This window comes from Vicugna pacos, chromosome 16 (assembly GCF_048564905.1).
Source record: "Vicugna pacos chromosome 16, VicPac4, whole genome shotgun sequence".
Taxonomy (NCBI): Eukaryota; Metazoa; Chordata; class Mammalia; order Artiodactyla; family Camelidae; genus Vicugna; species Vicugna pacos.
The window spans coordinates 12,757,703-12,782,312 of record NC_133002.1 but is presented as its reverse complement, the minus strand read 5'-3'; the positions used below and the strand labels follow the sequence as shown (position 1 = coordinate 12,782,312).

The 24,610-nt window shown below is 49.4% G+C and overlaps 1 protein-coding gene and 1 long non-coding RNA gene across 2 annotated transcripts in view; one reads left to right on the top strand and one right to left on the bottom strand.

Annotated features, from left to right (window-relative positions):
• The window catches only part of LOC102525247 (myosin-13), a 59,621-nt gene extending 50,474 nt beyond the window's left edge, over positions 1 to 9,147 (top strand). Inside the window, exons 35-44 of the mRNA XM_072940741.1 lie at positions 118 to 283; positions 953 to 1,077; positions 1,994 to 2,302; positions 2,383 to 2,586; positions 4,061 to 4,186; positions 4,487 to 4,657; positions 6,784 to 6,888; positions 6,989 to 7,084; positions 8,453 to 8,841; positions 8,921 to 9,147. Coding sequence (XP_072796842.1) covers positions 118 to 283; positions 953 to 1,077; positions 1,994 to 2,302; positions 2,383 to 2,586; positions 4,061 to 4,186; positions 4,487 to 4,657; positions 6,784 to 6,888; positions 6,989 to 7,084; positions 8,453 to 8,841; positions 8,921 to 9,011 — 1,782 coding nt within the window. The 3' untranslated portion in view covers positions 9,012 to 9,147. The remainder of the gene's footprint in view (positions 1 to 117; positions 284 to 952; positions 1,078 to 1,993; positions 2,303 to 2,382; positions 2,587 to 4,060; positions 4,187 to 4,486; positions 4,658 to 6,783; positions 6,889 to 6,988; positions 7,085 to 8,452; positions 8,842 to 8,920) is intronic.
• The window catches only part of LOC116279070 (uncharacterized), a 95,589-nt gene that overhangs the window by 18,692 nt on the left and 52,287 nt on the right, over positions 1 to 24,610 (bottom strand). Inside the window, exons 4-8 of the long non-coding RNA XR_012060328.1 lie at positions 19,410 to 19,466; positions 18,802 to 18,995; positions 11,673 to 11,765; positions 10,009 to 10,133; positions 6,886 to 7,039 (exon numbers count right to left, since the gene is read on the bottom strand). This is a non-coding gene — a long non-coding RNA (uncharacterized lncRNA). The remainder of the gene's footprint in view (positions 1 to 6,885; positions 7,040 to 10,008; positions 10,134 to 11,672; positions 11,766 to 18,801; positions 18,996 to 19,409; positions 19,467 to 24,610) is intronic.

Below are 24,610 nucleotides of genomic sequence, written 5' to 3'. Positions count from 1 at the left end.
TTTGGTCCCTAAGGACGGAAGGGTCCAACCTGGGCACTGCTGACAGCCCTTGTCTGCATGACTCCTCTGCGTCCCTGGCCCTTTCTGCTTCTCACGGGTCCCTCTGCCATCTCCTAGGTCCTCGCAGAGTGGAAGCAAAAACTGGATGAGAGTCAGGCTGAGTTGGAAGCGGCTCAGAAAGAGTCCAGGTCACTCAGTACAGAAATCTTCAAGATGCAGAACGCCTACGAGGAGGTGGTAGATCAGTTAGAGACGCTGAGACGGGAGAACAAAAATCTCCAAGGTAACCATTCCCCCAGGTATGTGATAGCCCTGAGCTCTCTACCCCCTACAGGTGTGTAACTGTCCCCCTTCTCTTCTGGCCATCCCTCCCCCATTTGGCCACAGCTTCCGCCTCCCTCCCACTGCCCCACAAAATCCTCACATCTACTCAGTTTACCCCGAGGCCCAAACCCCCTCAGCATAAGGCACAGCAGCAGCGAAGCCCTGTTCTAGGGAACTGAGGGCTCACCAGGCTCTGCTGGAGGACGGATCTTCCACAATTCTGTCTCTACGTGGCTTTGTGTCCTCGGGCAGTCCACTGAATCCCTTAGGAGCCCAATCTACAAAATCAGACCAGGTCCAATGCCCCTTCCAAGCCCCCATCTATTTCCAAGACTATGATTTTGTACATTTTCTCCACAATATCCTACCCTGGTCCTCTCTGGGACCGTTCTGTAGATGGTGTGAAGATTTAGGGTCACACAGTGTCCTGTTGCTTCTCTCTCTGCACGGTTCAGGTGGCGCCACACACCTGTGTCTTGCCAACACCTCCCCCAAAAGGCTTCACTATGTTAATTCTCTCCCATATGAATGTCATGAATGAATCACCAATGCCTAAATTCCCTGGCAAATGCCTGTGCCATCAAACAGAGCCTGTTGAAACAGCCTAAATCAAGCCTGTCCTTTGCAGAAGAGATTTCCGACCTAACCATGCAGATTGCAGAAACCAACAAGAATCTTCAGGAAGTGGAAAAGACCAAGAAGCATGTGGAGCAAGAAAAGTCAGATCTTCAGGCTGCCCTAGAAGAGGCAGAGGCAAGTGTCTGGGATGCGATGGAGGAGGGCAGGGCACTGAAGGAGAGGGGACTAGACCACTCCTTGGGGGCCCTTCCTGCCGAGAGGCACTGAGGCTCCATCGGGAGGACCACCCAGCTGCCCTGGAGGAAGTAAGTGCATTCTCTCGCTTCATCTCCTGGGTGTCCTCTGGTGCACTGTATTTCCCCTTCCAAATAAATAAATTTGTTCATTTCGTCCTTGACGTCTTCTGCTCAGAAAGCAAGAACTCAACCACCTAACAACCTGGAGCTGGCTCAGAATCCCTTAGTCTGAAAAGAGAGTTGTGCACAGTCATCTTTGGCTACCGGGAATTCTGCATAGTCTGAAGGGTGCAGTCTCCTGATGCGATCATCAGGTGTGGCCATCGCGGGGCAGGAGGTTGAGATGTCTCTAAGGAAGTCTGCACAACGCAGGATAACAGGAGGACAACTGCTCTGTCCTTTTAGAGGATGGGCTGGCTCCTGACTTCTGGTCACTATTAAAACAGACACACTCAATCCAATTCAAAAAGATGCTCTGTCCTCCTCAGGACATAAGATTGTTAATAACACATATAGAAGTTTCAGTTCTAATATGTATATAGATGACTGAATCACTACACTGTACACCAGAAATTAACACAACACTGTAAACCAACTATTGGTCAATTAAATAAATAAATAAATAAATAAATAAATAAATAAACAAATAAATAAATAAATAAAAGTTTCATTTCTAGTTTCATTGTTAGTAGGGACATTTGGGAGCAAATTGCTTGACCTCTCTGAGTATTGTTCTATTCAAATGCTCATGAAACAAGCATAATAATACTCATTTTATAATAATAGGGATGAAAAAACCCATTCAGAAAGGTGGCTGCCCCTGGCACTCCCAATCACTCCTTTACTTTTATCAGGGTTCCTTGGAACATGAAGAGAGCAAGATTTTGCGTGCCCAGCTAGAGCTGAACCAGTTAAAATCTGAGCTTGACCGCAAGCTCACTGAGAAGGATGAAGAAATCGAGCAGCTGAAAAGAAACAGCCAGCGGGCAGCAGAGGCCATGCAGAGCATGCTGGATGCTGAGATCCGGAGCCGGAATGATGCTCTGAGGCTGAAGAAGAAGATGGAGGGAGATCTCAATGAGTTGGAGATCCAGCTGGGCCACTCCAACCGCCAGGTGGTGGAGACTCAGAAACACCTGCGAGCAGTCCAGGGCCAGCTCAAGGTGAGCGTGCGGCCCCTGGCAGACCTGGCAGGACCTCAGCCTGCCCTGGGCTCTGGCCTCACCCCTGGTTTCCCATGAAGGACTCCCAGCTGCACCTGGATGACGCCCTGAGGAGCAATGAGGACCTCAAGGAGCAGCTGGCCATTGTGGAGCGCAGGAATGGCCTCTTGCTGGAGGAGCTGGAGGAGATGAAGGCAGCCCTGGAGCAGACGGAGAGGACTCGCAAGATGTCAGAGCAGGAGCTGCTGGACGCCAGTGACCGCGTGCAGCTCCTGCACTCTCAGGTGTGTCCTTCCTCCCTCCGCCTGGGGTCCACCTTGGGGGCTGGGTGCAAAGGAACCCCATCGCTCCTCCAAGACTAGTGATCAAGACCAACTTCCAGTAGGCCTAGATCTTGAAATAACTGACTCTAGATGGACAGATTCCTGAACTTTCCTTTACCTGAAGATAAAAGGTTGCACATGCACATTGTGGGGAAATCAAAGCAAGGAAGGATGAATTGTTGCATAAAGGGCCTAGAGAAGTCTTCACTGAGGTAGTAACATTTAAGCAGCAAGCTTAGAAAATTAAGATTGTTTTTTGAAATAATTATTTTTAGGAAAAATTTTTTAAATTCCTTGCTGTAAAAAATAGAGAATATAAGCCAAAAAGTAGAAGAAAAATATCAACCATAGTGTTAACATTTAGAGATCTTTTATTCTAGGTGCTCGTCTCTGTGTGTAAATATGATATTTTTTGTAAATCTGATCAATCTTTTTGTAACTTTTTTTCATTTAATAATGTGTCCTGATCATATTTCTATACTTTAAAACAGTTTTCTATGATATGGTTTTTAATGACAGAAAAGTAGTCCATTTTAGTTGTGTATTATGGTACTTTTATTTAATCAATATGGTTGGATAGTTTTAGATTGTTCCCAATAAAAATTTTTACTATTAGAAAGAGTGCTATGACAAACTTCTTCATAACTAAATTTTCACATACATCCAGGATTATTATTTCCTTAATATTCCTAAAAGTAAACAAATTCCTGGAAGGACAATTCCATGGTCAAAATGCTAAAGATATTTATGTTATAAATTACTCTTTAACTTAATTATCCCAATTTTTGTTCCCACTGGGAAAATATGTGAGAACTATTTTCTATAAATTCTCAAAAACCCTAGCTATTTTTTTTAATCTTCACCAATTCTGTGATTGAAAAACATCTCACTTTTAAAATGCTTATTTCTTTGATTATTAGTCAGGTAGAACATTTCATCACATTTTTGGCCATCTGTATTTCTTCTGTGTCTTAGCTATTGGTATTTATGCCCTTTTTTCTTAATGATTTGCCTTATTTACATATTAAGGAAGGAAATATTTTTTCAGCAACATACATCACAAATGTTTTCTGGTTTGTCATCACCCTTACAATTCTATGTATGATGTATTTTGATCATGAGAATTATTTTTCATTTCATGTAGTTATGTCAACCATTTTCTTATTCTAACACCTTTAATTAAATAATCTATCCTTCCTCAAATATTTGAAAGTCTACCTTTATCATTTACTCAATTCTTTTATGTACAATTCTTGGGTCTGTTTTGGGACTTACTGTTCAACCAAGAATAAAACAGTATCTTTTTTATATTTTTTCACCCATGTGAAAAATAAGAAATGGAACATGATCATGCTGGACTTCTTTCCCCACCCAGCTCTCTCCCTCTAATCGCTGTTAGTGTCCAAATGTAACCTGAACCTAATTTTTCTTGTAGAACACGAGCCTGATAAATACCAAGAAAAAACTGGAAGCCGACATAGCACAGTGCCAGGCAGAAGTGGAGAACTCTGTCCAGGAATCCAAAAATGCAGAGGAGAAGGCCAAGAAGGCCATCACGGATGTGAGCTCCTTTATTATCAGAGATGCTGTTTGGAGATAAGAAAGGGGCTTCTAAGCAGGACAAGTAGGTTTCTTTCCCTTGCCACCTACAGTGGTACCACCCACAGTGATGGCTTCCTGGAGAGACGGAAGGAGATGGAGCCTCAGCAGAGGCAAAGCGGGAGGGGAGCTGTGCGGAATCAGTGACGGCTGAGGGAGGGAGGCAGGCATCAGCACACCCAGGGCCAACCTCACAGCATCCTCCATGCACTCGGCCAGGGAGGGTGGGTGGCCCACTGGTCCTTCCTGTGAACTTAACCAGGCGGCCATGATGGCCGAGGAGCTGAAGAAGGAGCAGGACACCAGCGCCCACCTGGAGCGGATGAAGAAGAACCTGGAGCAGACGGTGAAGGACCTGCAGCACCGCCTGGACGAGGCTGAGCAGCTGGCCCTGAAGGGCGGGAAGAAGCAGATCCAGAAGCTGGAGAACCGGGTAGGGCAATGGGGGAGGACTCTCGCTCCCAAAGGGACACCATTCAGTCACCCCTGGCAGAACCACAACGCGGAAACTTAGGTGGCAGGAATGTGGGCACTGAGTCGACTGCAGGTTTCATTTGGGGACCACTTGTGAAGCTCCCTGTGAGCCCAGCGTTGCACCTGTTTCTCCCTCGCTGGCCCCTCCACCAGCACACACAAACCCACTTTAGAATGCATGTCCCTCGATACCTGTAATGTAACGACATTTTAAATGTTTTTATCTAGAGTCAGATCTACATAAATTGTGGGGAGGCATACTTTACAATCATAAAATTACACATTTTGGTGTGATTTACATTTTGGACCAAGCTCCACTTTGATAAGTGATGGCCCATCCTACGTAAAATCTGTCCTCTTCCTTTGCCTCCCATTGCCGGGTCTCATTCCCTCCCCAGATTTCCCAATGTCTACATGCCGCCTGCAATTCCCACGTCTTTCTCACTCATCCTAAACGGAGGGCGACTGGCGCTTCCTCCAGGCTCACTCGCTGGCAGAGTGCAATGTCCACATGGGACAGTCCTGCTTTCTCTTTATCTAGGAGTGTACTTTGTAGTTTTAAATGTATTTGCTGATTCTTCCCTTTGTCTCCTGTACCCCTTCCTTTCCCCTTTAGACCTGGGATGGTTTGTTTTATTTGTGTTTTAAAACGGGCAGCACTACGAGTTGGCATTTTGCAGAAGAGCTCCACAGAGGAGGACGTTAGACTGTCTCTGTGGTCCCCGAGAGAAGGGACGGAAAGGAGCGGGAGAGAAATAGGATGAGGGGGAGAAGAGATGGAAACAATTTCTCCCAGCGGGAAAGACCCAAACACATTCTTTACGCCAGCAGCCCAAGGATGTGGTCACCCAGCTCTTAATACATTTTAAGTGTGAAAAGGTTTTGGAGCTAAAAACTACAAAGCTGTAGACATATGAGAAACAGAAGTAAACACCAGGGAAATTAGAGCTCCCCCTCAAATTCTTTAAATGCTTATTTTTAATTATTCCCAGTCCCCTTCTATTAAAACGAACTTGGGATTATCCATCTCATGGGACCTCCCTCGAGGGAGGAATTAGACCCCATGCCACCTTCCAATGATTCTTTGATTCCTGGGTTGGCAGGGAACACTTTGCCAGCCTCCCCCGAGCCTGGTGAGGCACCATGACTGTCCTCCAGTTCCCAGCTGCCCAGTTATCTCAGTTCCACTAACCTTTCAGAGGCCTAGCGAGAATCCCCAAGGGAAGCAAGTGTTTTATAGAACCTGATGGAAGACAGCTTCCTAGGGCCCGTGGGTGGGATCCTTTTTGGATCTGTGCCCAGAGCTGCCTGTTCCGCTGGTAGATTTCAAGGTTGATCTCGTGAGTCTGCAAGCCCAGAGCCACCCTCTCCGCAGCCTCTGGGGTTCCCAGTGCCTGGCTGCCGCCCCCGCCGCTGGGCTCTCTCTGGACTGAGGAGTCGGGCCGTAGGGGGTGACCTGCATTCTTGGTGGCTGTTCTGTCCCCTCAAGACTTGAGGAAAGGCAGACGCAGCTATGAAATCAACCATACATGTGCAGCACTGTATCATTACAAAACATCATCCACAGACTTTGTTTAATTTGATCCCCACACTCAAGGCAGGTTGGGCAGGAATTAACATCTCCATCCTAAATACGCAGAAAACTCGTACTCAGCGATGGCAGCTGACTTGCTTTGGATCGGTCAGCTGGAGCTGGGGCTTAAACACGCCTTTGACTCTCCCTGGCTCCGGTCCTCTCCATGACCACCGCTGCCTTACTTGATCAGGAATCAGAGTCCCCGCAACAGCCCTTGCTGAGTGCATGATCCCAGAGGAAGGCACATCTTTTGCAAAGCCCCATCCAGGAGCCAAGCCATGTGCCCCCGGGGCTGCTTCTGCCCAGAGAGGACGTCTTGTCACGTGCGCAGAGCCCTGGCACGGACTGGGGCAGCCTTGTGAAGAAAATGTGTTCCTGAGCCCCAGGACGAGACACCTTTGTAAAACAGGCTTAGCAGATCTTGAGTTCACCCTCTAACAAACGGCCCAGGAGTGGGTGAGGAAAGCCTGGGAGATGCCACCTGACCTCTGCGCTCCTTCCGTGTGCAGGTGCAGGAGCTGGAAAGTGAGCTCGACGCTGAGCAGAAGAGGGGAGCTGAGGCCCTGAAGGGCGCCCACAGATACGAACGAAAGGTTAAAGAAATGACTTACCAGGTAGGCAGTGACTCACTGAATCCTCAGGGGACGCCTGCTGGATCAGAGCCGGCAGAAGCGGCGGGGGTCTGGGGCCCTGGCACGCACACTCTGTTTGCAGGCCGAGGAGGACCGCAAGAACATCCTCAGGCTCCAGGACCTGGTGGACAAGCTGCAGGCCAAAGTGAAGGCTTACAAGAGGCAGGCAGAGGAGGCCGTGAGTGTGGGGTCCCGGGGGCCCCCTGGTCCTGAGCAGGAGGGCATCCCAGGTTCCTAGGGTCTGAGGCCTCGGTTTTCAGCAGCAGGTTATGAACACGAGGACAGGACGACTGCCATCTCCCTCCCCGTCTGTATTAGGCAAACCTGCCCTACCTCCCCTCCCCAGGCCCCTTGCCTCACCCGTTCTGGCCCAGCCACCTCCATCCCTTCACTCTGCCTCTGCCGACCTGGCTTTCTCTCACCCACCCTGACTCACCCCATCTGCCCCTGCCTCACTCAGACCTCCCTGCCCCTGAGACCTGACCTCAGACACCTCATTCTAATTCACGTCCTAATTTGGTTCACCCCGTCCCTGGCCCTCACCACCTCCATCCTTCCCCGGCCTCCCTCACTCCCACCCTCTTGTTCATCCTTTCGGATCTGCCCTTAGCAAAGAAGTGAAACCAACAGGGAGGAAATGGTTTGGGCAGAAACCAGCACTGCTGAGATTTTTTTCTGGGAACACTGGGTCAGAAGATGTCAGTAGCAGGAAGCTGGGGCAGTGGGTGGGGGAGGAGTGGGGTCTTTTTCTTTCAATAGAAAAAAAATCATTTGGGAAACACTGGGTTCCACAAAGTTGGACGAGTCATTTTGCTTCAAGGATTTCTCAGATTTTGCAGGTAACATGGAATGAGCTCTTCAAAGTAGAAGAGGCGTTCTGAATGTAGCATTTCCCATCCTGGATGGACCTTGGCTCCTTTTTGTTAGATGCAGAGCATCCCACGGGACAAGTGTCCTGAGGAGAAAGGTCTGAGGACCCTGCCCTGGATCAATGACTGGTGGTTCCATCCTGACCTCAGGAAGCAGATTTGAACTGGTTAAATGGAGGGGGGGATCCCTGCCCACTGGATTAGCACAGTCACAGCAGGACTGGCCGGGCTGGAGGGGACCCAGGAGGCCACCTTCGTCAGAAACCCCTGGATGGCCCTCAGAGAGACCCACACGCTGTTCTGGCTGCAGGCAGATGGTGCTGGGAGCAGGCACAGGGCAAGGCGGGCTTGGGCCATCAGTCTCTTGACACTTCCAGGTGACTTGGGAGACTCGGGTCTCCTCTGAAGAGCTCCAGCAGGGGAGACGGCACAGAAGGGGGTGCAGGGGAACGTGGGGGCATCTGGGGCAGCAGACCCACGAGGTGCCAGGGCAGTGCACACGGGCAGGAGCTGCGGGCGTCGTCCGCACCGCTGGAGGGCTAGCTGTCTCTCCTCTGCTATCAGGGAACTGGGGGCCCATGCCCTCCCAGTTCCCCAGTTCCCCAGTTCCCCAGGGGCTGTCAGGGGCCAGAGTGTGGGCCTTCCTCAGGCTCCTGCCCCCTCTGTCTTCCATTCAGGAGGAGCAGGCCAACACGCAGCTGTCCAGGTGCCGGCGGGTCCAGCACGAGCTGGAGGAGGCTGAGGAGCGGGCAGACATCGCCGAGTCCCAGGTCAACAAGCTGCGGGCCAAGAGCCGGGATGCGGGGGCCCAGGTGAGAGCAAACCTCTTCCCCAGCCATCCTGAGACCCCAGACCAGGCGGCACCCAGGCAGAGTTTGGAAGGTGCCTGTTGGCGCCCCTTCCCTGCTGCTGGTCGTGCATTCACACATGCCACTGCTCCAGCCAGGCCCCCCGTGGTTCCAGGCCCATGGAGTGGGGGAGCAGTGACTGACCAGGGGCCAGACACCCTTCCTCTCCCCTGTCCCTCCCTGTTGCAAGTGCCGCTGCCCAAGAAGCCCCTGCTTTGGTGAGGCGGGGATGGGGGGTGAGGGGTGGAGTCCATCCCATCTCCAGGGGCTCAACTGGTTTCTTTTTACAATGCAAAGGGAGACACAGCCATGCCTCAATATTTTTCTGAGGTTCCAGCCTCCCCAGCTGCCCACTAGAAGACGATGCTCAGCCTCCCCTTCAGTTTGACTCATCTCCTGTGCACGATTCTTTTTCTCCCACAGAAGATGGAAGAATGAGACTCTCCCGAGGCCCGTTGCCATGGGACACCTCGGGAGAGCGGAGGGAAGGTGGTGTGAGAAATAAATTCTCCTGACTACTCGGATCCCTGGCTCTGCTGTGTTTATTATCATGGTCCCTTTCTCCTCCGCAAGGTGGTTTCAGATTCTTGCCAGTATGTTGTACACACAGAAAGTAAGGGATGTGGAAGTGGAGCCTCCTTGCCCCAAGCAGGAAAGGAGGAACTCCAGCCCACTGCCAGATCAACCACCGCCCACCCCTCACTCCGCATTTAAAAATAAAGACCCTTTCTCATAATTATAGCACACTGTTGTCCTAGCAACTCACAATTCTTTCAAATTCACTTCCCCATTTCTCCCTAAATTTACAGAAGGGGAAACCGGGCCCAGAAAGGTGAAGTGTTCTGACTGTAGTTGTCCAAGGCAGCAGGGAGACAACCCACAAGATCCCAGACCCCAGGCCGGGTTCTTTCCTCCAAGAAGCTCTGCTTTTCCAACCTGTGCCTCCTGGGAGCCTTGTGCCTACTCCTCTCAGACCACCCACAGCTCCCATAACATCCGAGCACCTGAATTCACTCATTCCTGAGTGGACAGATGCTCAGGGAGAGACTGCATAGGGGCTGGCCTATCTTGCAGGCCTTGCTCCTCCTTCCAGCGGGGTCTCTCCTCTCCACATGCATGGATCCTCCCCCACCGGTGCTTGGCCAAGGGGGAAGGGAGCAGCTAGTCTCAGGGCTCACTCCCGGCTTCTCCCCAGATCCCACTGATTCTGATTATGTTGGTTTTCTTATCCTGAAGCTGTAGGAATGCAGCAAGATGAATAAGGACAGCTTCAGGAGCCAAGACTAAATCTGAGCCTCGGCCTGACCGCTTAGTAGCAGTGGCTGCACGGCCTGGGTTGCCCACACACATTCTCTGAACCTGAGCTGTCTCACGGTCAGACTGACCTGTGTCGTCAAGAGCACGGACGTTGGGTTCCAGCAAACCTGGATGGAATCCGGATGCTATCACATACCAACTGTGCGGCCTTGAGCAGCTTCAGACTAACTCTCTGAACCTCAATCTCCTTACTCTCTAAGGCAGAGATAACAATAAAAAATCATAGCTTCGCTGTGACAGATGGGGAGCTGGGTGGGGGGCAAGGGGTGCAGGTGGTCTGACTTACTCTGTACCAGGCACTGAGGTGCCCTCTCCTCGAACACTTAGATCACCCCTTCTCTCTGGCCTTCTAGATCCTCCTTTCCTTCTCATCACCAGCCCAGCCCCTGTGGCTCTGACACCATCACCACCATCACCATCCTCACCATCACCACTGCCAAACTTGAGGACTGAAAAAGTCCATTAAAAATGATCTCTTCACAAACTTATGGTTTCCAGGGGGTAAACGTGGTGGGAAGGGATGAATTGGGAGTTCAAAATTTGCAGATACTAACTACTATATATAAAACAGATAACAAGTTTATACTGTATAGCACAGGGAACTACATTCAATATCTTGTAGTAACCTATAGTGAAAAAGAATATGAAAAGGAATATATGTATGTATATGTATGACTGAAACATGATGCTGCATACCAGAAATTGACAGTTTACTATATGTCAATTAAAAAAAAAGAGAGATCTCTTCAATCTCCTCAACTTTACAGGCAAGGAAACTGAGGCCATTCTCAAAGTCCCTGGATACCAAATCCTAGTCCCACATCTGCCACCCACTGCATCGTCCTCCAATAAGAATAATAATACAATTTCAAATACACAGAGCAATTTTGTATAAGGCTGAGTGTTCACGTGCCTGTTTTCCTCTTTTCCATTCCGGCTTCCCAAAAGCCCGTCAGGAGATCAGGCAATTTTCCAGCGGTGTTGCCGACGGGCGACGGCTTGCCCAGTGCTGAGGAGGAGCTGAGTGGCAGCTCCACAGACTCGCCGTACAGCACAGAGTCTCAGGACGGTGGCTCTTCCCTCGGCCTGGGCGTGTGCTGTGGTGGTGAGAGCCAGGGGGCCCAACCTGCCTGGGTCCTGGTCCTGCCCCCCCACTCACACGCTGTGATTACAGACAAGTCACTTCATGACTTTAAGTCTCAGCTTCCTTGTGTGTAAAGTGGGATGTAACAATGTCCTTTAGAGTGTTATTTTGAGCAGTAAGTAAGCATGCACAAGAAATGCCCTTGGTCTAGAGCTGGACACATCGTCAGCACCCTGTCATCATGGTGGGCAGGGGTGACACACGGCTTTGTGGCGTAGGGGGAGTGTAAGACAGGGGTCCGGATGGACAACAGCCTGGGGCTTTGGCTGTGTCTCTAAGGGGCTTCCTCTGGTTTGGGGAGTTAACATACCACGCAATTGGAGGTCATCAAAAAAACTTCCTATGGAATCACTCCTTCCCGACACCCCAATAAAAGCAGATCTGAACTCCACCTGCTCAAACACACTCCAGCTCACCTGGAGTTCCTGGAGAAGCCCCCCAACCCTTACCCCGCAGTGTCTCTGCACTTAACTGGTCCCCGCAACCCCACCCTGGGCCCCCAGATATCTGGCACACCAGACTTTCCAGAAGGCCTTGGGCAAGCCAGGGAATGTCTCTGAGCCTCGACATGGAAGTCCTGGTGCTTACCTACTTCAGGATGGAGTTGTTTGAAAGATTCCTGTGTGATGCTGTGCAAGACTTCCTCAGCACTGCAGTGTCGCCCAAATTGGAGATGTTTACCTACAAGAATGATAATAACGATATCGTTGTTGTTAGCATTGCTACTGCTCCTCTATCATCGTCATTATTACCAACATTCAGCAGTGAAACCTAGCCACCAAATCTGGACTTCAGTTCTGGGGCCTTGGAGAGCAGAGCCTACCCCGACCCACGGGCCCCTTCAAAACAGAGCTTTGCTGCCACCTCCTGGCTGTGAAAAGACATGCCTTTCATTATGCAAATGACCTACAGATTGCACCCCTGAAGTCTGGAAATTAGACAGAGGTGCCCCCGGGAATTATGACATCTGGTCCAGGCTTCTGGTTTTGCAGATGAGAAAATCAGATTAGTGACAGGATCTGGTAACCGCTTAGGGTGTAGTATCAGAGCCAGATGCCCAGGCCTCGGGGTTCCCAGACCAGGGCTCCCTCAGCTGAGTGTCTGGAGAAGAGGACCCTGCAGAATCTGAGATGGAGGCCAAGGACTGGCTGGGCAGAGAGTGGGCCCTGGGGGTGGCCCGGGCAGCAGCACAGATGGGGCCATGGCCAAGGGTCTGCTCCCAGACCTCATGCTTCTCATCCCAGGAACCTCTGCCAGGCTAGAAGAGAAGTGTGGGCCCTGGGGTGGCAGGCAGTGCACCTCCACAAACAGCCCCCTGCCCTGAATAGGGGTGGGTGACCAGCCCCTGGGCGTCTCTGGGATGCAGGGGGCTGCGACGATTCAAAAAGTGAGGTTCCTTGTCCTGAGACAAAGGATCAGGGCATCTACTCCACAACATACCCAAGTCAAGACTGGCGCCATCTGACCCTACAGAGCCCCCCTCTTTCTCCAGCCCCCCAAGGATGTTGAAACAATGAGCTTCCTTGATCTCTGGCCTTCAGATGGGTCCAGTCAATGGGGAGCTGAGACAGAAAGGCAGGGGAAGGAGGGGCGAGAGGGTGTGTATTCCCTGCGTCCCTCCCTGCAGGCAAAGGTCCGACTTTCTGCCAGGCGCCCCACTCCCCAGCCCTCTCTGTCTCCATCTCTAGTAACCAGTCTTCTCGCCCCGTTTGCACCTTCAGGCCAAGGGAAGGTCGTGGAGCCCAGAGCAATCTGACCTGGAGCCCTGCCCTACCCTGGTGACCTCCCTACACCTGCCCACACCTGCACAAGTGGACATCTTCAGGTCATCAGTCCCATTCAGATGGCTAATGACCCACTCAGTTTCACTGCACACTTCAACGTGACACAGGCCCTCCCCCAAATCAAGCTTTTAGGATCGCATCCAGGCCCCTTTTTAAACTTAAACCAGAGCGCACACTCACAGCTCTTGAATCCAGGAAGAAGCAGTTATTTCCTCTGGGATCTAAGTGGTAACCCAGAGTCCTAGACCCAGCTCATGCCAGCTCACAAAAGCCAATCATAAAATTTTTAGGAATTTTGTTAGATCGTTGTTGTACACAGACGTTAGTAAAATTAAATTTTATAATGTTACGAGATAAACTACAGATCTTCCTTGACTTACGATGGGATTCCGTCCCAATAAACCCACTGTAAGTTGAAAATACCGTTAAGTTGAAAATGCATTTAATACACCAAAACTACCAAACATCACAGTTTAGCCTCGCCCACCCTGAACATGCTCAGAACGCTTACGTTAGCCTACAGTTGGGAAAAATCATCTCACGCAAACCTATTTCACGGTAAAGTGTTGACTATCTTGTGTAGTGGGTTGAATACTGCACTGAAAGTGGAAAACAGAACGGTTGTCTGGGTCCGGGACGGCTGTAAGTGCATCAGTTGCTTCCCCTCGTGACTGCGTGGCTGTCTGGGAGCTGTGTCTGCCCTGCCCAGCATCGCAAGATCAGACTGCTCATCTCTAGGCCAAGAAAAAGATCAAAATTCAAAATTCGAAGTATAGTTTCTATTAAGTGCATATCACATTCATCAAGTTGAAAAATGGTGAGTCGAACCATCGTACGTCGGGGATTGTCTGTACGTGAGAAACAAAGGTAATAGAAAATCTGAACTTGTAACTTCCTAATTATTCACTACACTGTATCATGACCTATGATTTACTACTGCTAAATCTGTGTGACAGACATCTCTGACGGTGTGGTACTTACATCTCTTCCTGTCTCCGCATTTACTGATGTCATGCGGATATTCTGAACTGAGCCGTTGTGCAAATATTTACACCTCAGAAACTGGCAAACACTTCAATGCAGACTTTTTTTATTTGTTTGCTTGTTAAACATTTACCAGCACACCACTAAGTGGAATCAATGAAACTCAAGTAAAAACAAATCTGCAAATTTGTATATAGAGATATCAGAGTATGCAGGACCACACGCACACCCCGTGCGCCTGCCAGTCCTACTAGGCCACCTTGTTCAAGGCAGCAAATTGAGAGGACTTCTCAGGGCCAAGGACTCCATCCCGCAGAGCGTGGGGAAGGTGGGGGGACAAGTCACAGGAGCTCACTCAGCTGTGACAGGAAGTCAGCTTCAATGTCTAGGCAAAAAGGAAGATTGATTGGTTCACCTGAATGAAAATTGCAAGGGTAGTCACTCTCCAGGCTGACTGAGCCCACAGATACGTAGTTGGATCTAGGTTTCCAGATGATTTCTTATTTTTCTCTTTCTTTCCATCTCTCCATTCTGCTTTCCTCCAAATTAACTTTATTCCCAGGAAGCCTGCCCCTCTGACTACAAAACGGCTTGGCTTATATCCTGTATCTCAGCATTTCACTCTAGCAGCCGGAAGAGAAGAGCTTCTCTTTCCCTGGAGTTCCTGTGAAAGCCGAAGGGCTGGGCCCATGGGCTGTGATTGGTCAAGTCTGAGTCACAGGGGACCAGCTGCACCCAAACCCCACGAAACCAGAGTGTAGAGGAGTGTTTCGTATTTCTCCCATTAGGTCAAGTTCCTATTCCCAGACGAAGCAATGTAGGGAGTAAAAAAAAAAAAAGCACCGCCTAACTGTTCATGATGAGGGCTCATGAGCAACAGGCCATGGGCTTTGCTGAGTCTGCTGCTCGCTTTTGGAACGGGGCTGCCTTCCCACAGGGTCATTGTGTGGACAAACCCACACGACAGCTGTAAAGCCCCTGGCGCAAAGTGGGCCATCCAGAATGCCGGCTGGCATTTTCCTTTCTTCGTTGCTTATCCTGACTTGTCGCTTTCCCACGAAAGAGGAACCACTGCTAACGTGAGATGCTAAGACGTAGCCTGTGTACAGATTATCTCCCTTCACTCACTGTTCAGCCCGCCAGCACTCAGACCCAGCAGACACCCCTTGTCCTTCAACACTCCTGCGAAGAGTGCAGCTTCTCATAACATAACATCATTTCCTCCCCCGCCAGTGGCCCGAATTCCACGGAGGGCCTCTCCCTGCTGACAGGAGGAGGAAGAGACCCTAGCTCAGAGGCCATGCCCTGCAGCCAGGAACTTCCTGTCCCATGAGTCAGAAGGGAGAGGTCTGGGTGGGGCCAGCACAAACATCTGGACCCAAATCGGGACACGGCTGGGATGTGAACCCAGAGCCAGCCCATGGCAGGCTGGTGGCCCTGCTGGGGCGATGCTCCTTCTGGAGACCAAGCGGGCAACTCATCCAGCCAACAGTGAATTGACTGAGGCTCTGTGACAAGCCAGGAGCTGCTCTAGCTCCGCGGACACAGAGGGGAAATAAATAACAAGCCTCAGAAGCACCTTCCTCTCAAAGCTATCCCAAGTTCCTCTCAAATGTCAACTGCTCCACCGACCGGTTCCTGATTCTCACCCCCTCACTTGTCCTCCCCCATTCCTCTCTAGGCCCTTGGATTATTGCCACCATTCATTTTCCAGTTTCTCTCCACCGTGAAACTGCCACCTCCATCAGAGGCCGGCACCTTCTTCATGATCTTAGAATCTTCCAGTGCCGGTGTCCATAGAGGTTGCCAGAAAGGATAAACGTTCGTAACAGCATTTTCATAGTAAAAAAAATAATTGCAAATAACCTAAAATGCTTAGGAATCAAGGACGACCTGAATACTTTACAGGCACAGTTATAATCACAGCAGCTGACATTTATGAAGTACTTTCTACGTGCCAGACGCTGTTTTAACAACGTCATGTGCCTCATCTCATTTAATACTCGCACAACTTCTCTGCTGTAGGATCCTATTTTATCCTCATTTTACAGGTGTGGCTCAGAGAGGTTAAGAATTTGTTTAATGTCACACAGCTAGTTTAGTGATAGGGCCCGAGTTTGCAATCGCCATGCTAGTCTAGGATTACTTGGAGGGTTAGGTATCCTTTAAAAGGCGACAGCATAAACACTGGACTGCATCAGGATGTATCTGCTAAGATATTTACTTAAAGAAGTTAAATGAAAGAAGCTTAACATACGCACGCTGATCAAATCCCTGTGAAAACATGTGGATGTGTCAGACACGATGATCAGGGTGAGGAAGTGGGGTTTCTCATCTCTTTGAGGCTTCCTTTCTCTGCAAAGCTGTGTATTATTTTTTTTAAGATATCTACCTGTGCGTTTTATGCCCCTGAGGATGAGCAACCTACTCTCTAATTTGATATGTGAATCCTTGCTGAGATGTTCGGGCATGAGACTGGCCTCAGTTCTGCTCCTTCTCAGCAAAGGCATTTTACAGGGATCTTCTGAAACAAAGCCTTGGCTGAAGGCTGGCTTTGGGGTGTGCGATTGGCTCTGGGGAGTCCTCAGAGATGGAGGAAAGAGCTTCCGGGTGACGGGGATGGGGGATCCTTGTGAAGTGTCACAGAAGTGTCAACTCAGTTACAAAAGCTACTTTCCCCCTTCTCTGCTCTGTGTTATCCTCCCAGCCCTCAAGTGCCCCGGGTGCTTTAAGAAGGGGTGGAGACAGGAAAGCCGAGGTCGCTAGTGTTGAACTGAGGCAACTCTGGATGGGCAGACAGGAGTCCTTGGGGAGGGGCAGTGGGAGCAGAAGGCTCACCAGGGCATGAGTCCAGGTCGGGCAGGTACACACTGCTCTGTCCAGCTCTGGCCTGATTTCCTTCCTCTGGCCTGAAGAGCTTCCCAGAAGCAGAAGCGATCTGAAAATCCCCCATGAGCTGAGTCGGCCTAGGAAATACTGAAGGAAATAACGCCAAATGCCAGGCGGAGAGGAAAGAGAAGACAGGAGGCGTGGGCAGGGGGGCAGGGAGTGGATAACACCCATAGGTGCAGCCTGCATAGGAGTGGGGGTGGGGCTGGGGGAGGGGGTGTGGAAACTCTGCTGCCTGAAGTTGATCATATTTATGCCAAAGAAGCCTGGTGAATGGGAGCACCATTGCCAGCTTCAAACGCTTAGGCAGACACTCATGAGAAAAGAGACGGAACGTGCTCTGTCTAGAGGCTTGCTGCTGTAAGAGTGGTCCAAGCAGCATCCGCTGGGCGCTCAGAGACACAGAATCCCAGAGCCCTTCAAGACGCAGCGAATCCAAACGTGCGCCTGAACAGGATTTCCAGGTGACCTGCGAGCACGTGAAACCTGAGAGGCACGGCTCTGGGGCAACTCCACCTGCACTGTCGTTCAGAGACCAGTGCCCATCTCTGCACTGTTTGCTGATGGTCTCCCACAGGATAAGGACAGAAACTGAGAGTGTTGGGAAGCTTTTAAAGTCATTTGACAACTGCAGTGACACCCAACCTCCTGGTCGCTGGACCACACGCTGCCCGTCTTTAATGCTGCAGACCTGGCATGAGCCGAAAACTCAGCACGCCCAGCAGGGCTCAGAGGCACCAGGAGGGCTTGCTAAAGTGCAGCCAGCTGAGCCCATCCCCAGACTGTCTGAGTCATTAGTTTGGGGGCAGGGCCTGGGAATCTGCATTTCCAACACACTGCCAGAGGACGCTGATGCTGCTAGTCCTGGGGTCGCAAGCTGAGAACCACAGCACAGACTGGAAGACAGGCCCCAACCAGTGGCGAAGTTACAAGACCCAGATTCCTGCTTAATAGAAGGGAGAATGTTCTAACAGTTGGCGTTGTGTAGCCCAGAAACAGGTGAGCTCTCCCTTTACAAAATGCGTTCAGTCCTTACCTCCCTCAGACCTCACAACAGCCCTGAGACAGAGCAATAGCAAGTTGTTACATGATTGTTTCTAATTTTTTAAAGCACCTTATTTTTGTTTTTTTTTTTTCCTCCTAAACAGAGGCACTGGGGATTGAACCCAGGACCTCATACACGCCAAGCACACGCTCTACCCCTGAGCTATACCCCTCACTCCGCTATCGTTTCTGTTTTCACAGATGAGGAAACTGACTTGTCCAAGGTCAAATGGCAGAACAGGTCCACACACTCAATAGTTCAGATGGAGCCTGAGGGGCCTCCCTTCAGGTGATGCTGAAGGGACTCTGGCACTGGGTGGCAGTTTGGGTCTGACGGTTTTAAGGCCCCTTCTACCATAAAGAAACTGGAGCCTCTTTCATGAATTCCAGCCATTAGGCTTCACTGGCGCTCAGGCAGATTTGTCACCCATTACCCTTCTGCCCCAGAGGTGAAGCTCTCCTTCCACTGGGAGTCAGGCTCTGGGCCAAAGTACTCAACTATCTTGAGCCTCAGACCCTAGAGGGGGTGCTGTGGTGGTGGCTGACAGCTCTCAGCCAGGTCCCTCCCCAGGTATTGCCCTCCACCCAAGAAAGCCACCTCACCCAGGGTCATGCCCCCGTCCCCAGGGCAGTCTGCACGCAAAGACCAGGCAGAGAGGGCAGAAGGGATGATCCCCTTGCTCAAAGCAAGATAACACAGAAGAGCCATCTCAAGTCCAGAGTCCAACCCCCACCCACACCCCAAGCCCATGGGATCGAAGGAGACTCCTGTTGTGACTGCATCACAATTCACGACTTCTCCCTCGACCAACCCGCTGCCTTTATTCCCCTACGGGTTGTTCAGGAGACCCAGAGAGACAGAGTTCACAGCTCCCAGTGTATGAGCTGTACGGCCTTGGGCACAGCAAACCTGTTTTCCCACCTGTGAAATGAAAATAATAAAGTCAATTTCATAGGACTATAGTGGGAATTAAAAGAGACAGTTCATGGGACGTGATTATAAAGCCCAGGCTCACCTTCAGCACTCAATTAACAGCAGCAGCATCACCGTCGTCATCATCTCGGAGGCTGATCATTCCTCGGGAATCACCAAATACTCTCAGGTGCAGCCGAGTCAGTGTCAGAGGGCTTCAGTCCTCCAAGTGTGGTCTGTGGACCTCTGGGTCTTGAAGTCCCTTTCAGAGGGTCTGCCAGGTCACAGCTATTTTCACTGTAATTCCAAGATATCATTTCTCTTTTTCGCTGTGTCGACATTGGTACTCACAGTACTAAAGCGGTGGTACCAATCTACCTAATGGGGCTAGAGAGCGAGGAGGACTGTCGTCCACCCTTCTACACCGATGCTGCTACTTCTGGCCAAGCCTCCGATGAACAGCTTTGGAGTCAATGTGAATGTACCTGCTGCACCGAGGGCCTGGGGCTCTGCAACTTGGCTTTCTGGAATCCCCCATTTCCTCTCCCACTCCAAAAAGCAAGCCCATGAGGCACCTCCCCAAAGCATCACATCTCCCACAAGCTTACAAACACTTGTTTTTCCACTCAGCCTCCCTAGGCTGGTGTAAATGATCTGTGGTCCACCCACTGCCTCCAGCGCTATAGAGCCCAGAGAGAGCGAGACACCCACCTGCTCTCCTCATGATGGTAAATGGCTACTGTAACCCATGGGGGGCGCTCCAGGGCCCTGGAGAGAAACAGTGCAACAAAGATGGTGGTGAGACACTCAAGTCAGGATCCTGTATTTCTTGGCTGTAGACACTCATGGGAGTGAAATAGCTAAGGAAGAAATAACTCCCAACTTACCCAAACTCTTACAGAGAACAAACCAACCAAAACACTACACCCCAGCTCATTTGATGAAGCCAATGTATATAAATGTTGATATCAAGACAAAAGTTACATATCAATCTCAATCATGAACATGAACACAAACGCAAAAAAATTCCAAAAAATTACACTAACAAACTGAATCCAGGAATATATAACAAAGATAATATATCCTGCGATAAGACCAGGTTTATTCCAGGATGGTAAATGGGACTGAACATTGTAAGAATCAATTAGTGTTAACATTCTACATACACAGATTAAAGGAGAAAAATCATATGATCATTTCAATGGGTGCAGAAAAGAAATGTTTGGTAAAATTCAACACCTGTACACCATTTTAAGTGTGTACCTCCATTTGCTATTAAAAAAAGAAATGCTCCTTCTTAAACTAGGAACAAAAGGGAAATTCCATGATCACACAGAGTCTTTGCCAAAAAACCTTGTGAAAAACATCAGTCTTAATGGTAAAATGTTGAAAGCTTTTTCTTTGAGATCAGGAATAAGACATGGGTCCCCTCCATCATTATTTTTATTAATCAGAGTACTAGAATTTCTGCCTAATATAACACAGCAGGAGAAAGATACAAAAAAAATACAAGGGTCAGGATGGAGGAAACAAAAAACTGTCATTATTTGTCGATTGTCTTCATCAAATTTTCTAAGAAATCTACATATACAAATATTACAACTAACAATAATTCTTATTTATTATTAATAGGGGTTTAGCGTGGTAGCTGTTTTCAAAAATAAAAATACACTAAATGCAATGAGGTATCCTGGACTGGATCCTGGAACAACAAAAAAAAAGGACACTATTGGAAAAACTGGTGAAATCCAAATAAAGTCTGGAGTTTAAACAGTAATGCCCCAGTGTTGGTTTCTTAGTTTTGATGGGTGTGCTGTGGTTACGTCAGATGTCAGCACCAGGGAGAACCGGGCGAGGGGGATATCGCAACTCTGTGCTGTCTCTGCAACGCTTCTGTAAATCTAAAATTAATCCAAAATTAAAAGTTTATTTATAAAAAATTAGAAACCAAAAAGCACAAATAAATTGGACTTGTATATTCCAGCACGAAATGGGCAGACAACGGTTTTTATAATTATACTATTTATAATTGAATTTTTTCAAATCAATTTCCTAGCAGCAAATAAAACAGAGCACTCACAAGACAACTACAGAAAAAATTGATAGAACGATTAAATCTTAAATTATTAGGAGCTGGTTTAAAAAATCCTGAAACAAAGATAGAGCACGTTCATTGATTAGAAGACACTACAGAATAAGGGTGTCATTTCCTCCCAGATCAATTTATAGATTTGGTACGATCCAAATTGAACGTTTCCATCGCCTTTTTCTTCTTTCCTTCCTTCCTTCCTCCCACACACTTCCTCCTCTCTTTTTTCTCTGTCTCAGTAGCAGTTAAAAAGTTAATCTCACATTTTATAAGGAAATGTAACAGACCAAGAATAACTAAGGCATCCTTGAAAAACAAGGTGGAAAGATTTGCTTGCTTGACCAAAAGGGACCCACGGGGCATAGGAAAGAATGGTTTTTTGTTGTTTGGTTTTTTTCCCAATAGAAGCAGTTTAGTTTTAACAAGTAGGATGCTACAGAAAATAGCTAAGATTTGAGTGCTCCCACTTGCCAGGCACTGCTCTAAACTTTTTTCGTATATGTACTCACTCAATCCCCACAATGTTCCAAAGACATAGCTGCTGTTCTTGCCCCGTTTACCGTCATTAGGAATGCCAGTGAGAACAAGGCACAGCCAAGGCCCACAGCGGAGTCCCTGGTCCCCAGAGGACTCTGACTGCCAACACCCTCCAGAGAGATGTGGGCACACACCGAGCTCCCTATCTGAGTGGACCTGCCCGACACAGGTTATCTCCAGAGAAGGACCCAGGATACCACGTGGGACCTCTAAGAGCTTGTTTCAGGCTCAAATTAGCCCCTGGCACTTACTCACAAAGCTCTGGAAAGTGTGTGTGGGGTGGGGGGGTTGAGGGGAAGGGAGCAGGGAACTGAGATGCAGACAAAAACTTCCTAGTAAATTAGGATTCCTACTGGTGCCAAGAACTGGGAATTCCCAGAATATTTCCTTTTGTTTTTTCCTCTTTAGCCTCTGTGCCCTTCAAAAGACCCCTGGCATCTAAAGAAAGCTTCTATAATTCTGTTTCCAAACGTTATGTAAATCACCCCCACCCCTTCTTTGGAGGGCCAGGGAGGAACTGAGTAGGGAAGGGGTGAGCGCTGCCCTGGCCAGGCAGAGTCTAGACGGCAGCGTGGTGCGGGTAGGGGCCCAGGGAACTATTACACAACGTCTCCCCATAAAAAAATGCAAGCCTGGGGGGCCGGGGGCAAGTGATGCCCAGATCACCCAACTCATGTCATCAGCTATTAGAACTTCTGGGGAGGAGGGACCACTTGGACTTGCGTGTTTCCAGGCTGGCCCCGGACAGTTGAGCCAGGGGCACACCACCCCGGGAGGCTTCCTCACCACTGCCCAGGGCAGGCAGAGGACGGGGGCAGCTAAGAGGTCTGGGACTTGATTGTAATGTTTGTCCTTAGACTTCATCCTGTATGAAAAATGTCGGTTGCCCTTGAAACTAAGGATCCAGGGGAAATGGTACGCACCAAAGAATGTGTGCTCTTCCCTTGCCAGACAACCCCCCCGAGATAATAATAATAATAATAATAATAATAATAATAATAATAATAATAATAACTACTACTATTATTTATATTTATTGAGTGCTTGCTATGTCCTACACACCTTTTAAGCTTTCACTCCCCCTTGAGCCCCATGAGGGCAGGACTACCGTGCCCATTGTAGACTTAGAAACAGGTTCAAATTTGCCCGAAGTCACCCTGGAGCCTGGATGTGACCCTAGGGGTGACTCGAGCCTACACTCTCCCGCACTTCGGTACATGGCTCCTCGAATAGAAGGCAGGCAGAAAATCCCAGCCTGGCGTTCTCCACAGGCCCTTTAGTCACTCTCCAGACTTTGCCTGAGCCACTTTGTAGGACCTTGGGGTCACGGGGTGGGGGGGCTCCCTCGGGGCAGCTGTGGTCCAGCATTTGCTAGGTCTCTGTCTTATCCAGAGGCCCTCGGGGCAGGTTCTCAGGGCTGCAATCAGTGGCAGCTTCTCCCTGATGCATCCACCCCCTCACCCTAGTGGGCTCTGGGACCCCATTGCAGGGGCGAGATGCCCTGTTGATCCAGCAGGGATGTGCTGGTTCACAGAAAGTCACGTGCTGTGACTCAGGCACACAGTGACATCCCAGCCTTCCTACCTCCAGACCTGGCTACGTCGTGTTCCCTCGGGGGCAGTTCTAGCCCTCTGGTCAGGAGGTGCAAGGTGTGAAACAGACACTGACCATCATCCTGCATTTGGGGTTAGAGAATGCCTTCTGACACCCAATCACACACACACACACACACACACACACACACACACACACACACACACACACACATGCCCCTGAGCTCCTTACTTCCTGTGAACCACAATGGCTTTCCTTATCCCACAGAAGAACAAAGCCGTTTTCAGCCTTAGCCTGTACAATCATTGCCAGCCTATTTCCAGGCACTTGTGAGAATCCTTTTCATTACCGCCGCCTCCTCTTTCTGCCCTGCCAGTGTGTTGAGGCTTTTCCGTAACCGCCTTTCCCTCTGCCTGCAGCTTGGATGTATGCCCCTCAGACCCCCGTCACTTTTTCTGCCTCGCTCGCCCCTCTCTCATGCTGCCTTTCATGGCTAAGACTGATCTCTGCCCAGCAGGTTTTGTGATGCTTCCTGCCATGAGTCTTTCATCGCCAGCCTGTCTCGTCTGCGATATGTTAATAGGAGCGCCCTGTGGGAGGATTCGCTCCTTCTCGCCCCTTAGCCCTGGGAAGTTCTTTTCTGGTGCACCAGGACTGCCCAATTTCTGTCAGTATCGGTCCACCGACTTATTTTCTTCTTTGTTGACTTTACCCTCCCTGGGACCAGACTGTCAACTCTGTGAGGACAGGCACCCATCCTGTCATGTTCGAGACCACATCCCTGGTACCTGGGACAGTGCCAAGCACACAGCAGCGGCTCAGAAAATATCTGCAGAATTTGCTAAACCCACCAACCAGACGTCCTTAATTGTTCAAGTCATATCACAACATAAATGCACCTGTGAGGCAAAATATAATGGAGCGGTTCAGAGAGCAGGATGTACAAACTATTGTATATAAAAGAGATGAACAACAAGGTCCTACTGTACAGTTCAAGGCACTATATTATCTTGTCATAACCTATAATGAAAAAGAACATATACATGTATAACTGAATCACTATGCTGCATACCAGAAACTAACACAACATTGCAAATCAACTAGACTTCAATTTACAAAAGAGAGACGGGAGCAGGATGTGAATGCTGGCTCCACAAAAAAAAAAAAAAAGAAAGAAAGAAAATAAACAAATGGGGTTATCAGCAGTACCTACTTCAGGGTTACCGAGAAGAGCAAATGAGTCAATACTTGTAAATCACCTAGAACTGGCTCTGGCGTGAAGCAAACATTCAGTAAATGCTAATGGCAACCGTCATTATTCACCCTACAAACTCAGCGTGTACTAGGAGCAAAAAGATGGAAAGGACGTTATCCTGGCATGTAAGGCAGCCAGACAATGTGCTACCGGAAAGGAATGAGAGGTTGCAGGGTCCCTGGGACCAGAGCAACTATTCCCACCTGGGGGCACTGGGAAAGGCCAAGCTGGGTCTTCAGGGCTGACCAAGAGATGGCCGGGTGAGACGCGGGAAGGGGCCCCGCAGGCATGTGACTGAGGCGCGGGGAGGGAGGCGGAGATGAGGCGAGAAGGGTCGTTTCAGACCTGACTGCTAGAGACTAAGTAGATTATACTCAGTGTACAATTAAAATAAAATACAAGCTATCTACACAGGTTATTCAGAACTCTGTCCTGAAAATACCCCTAAACTAGGTTCTCCCTTTCCTAATCTAAAGG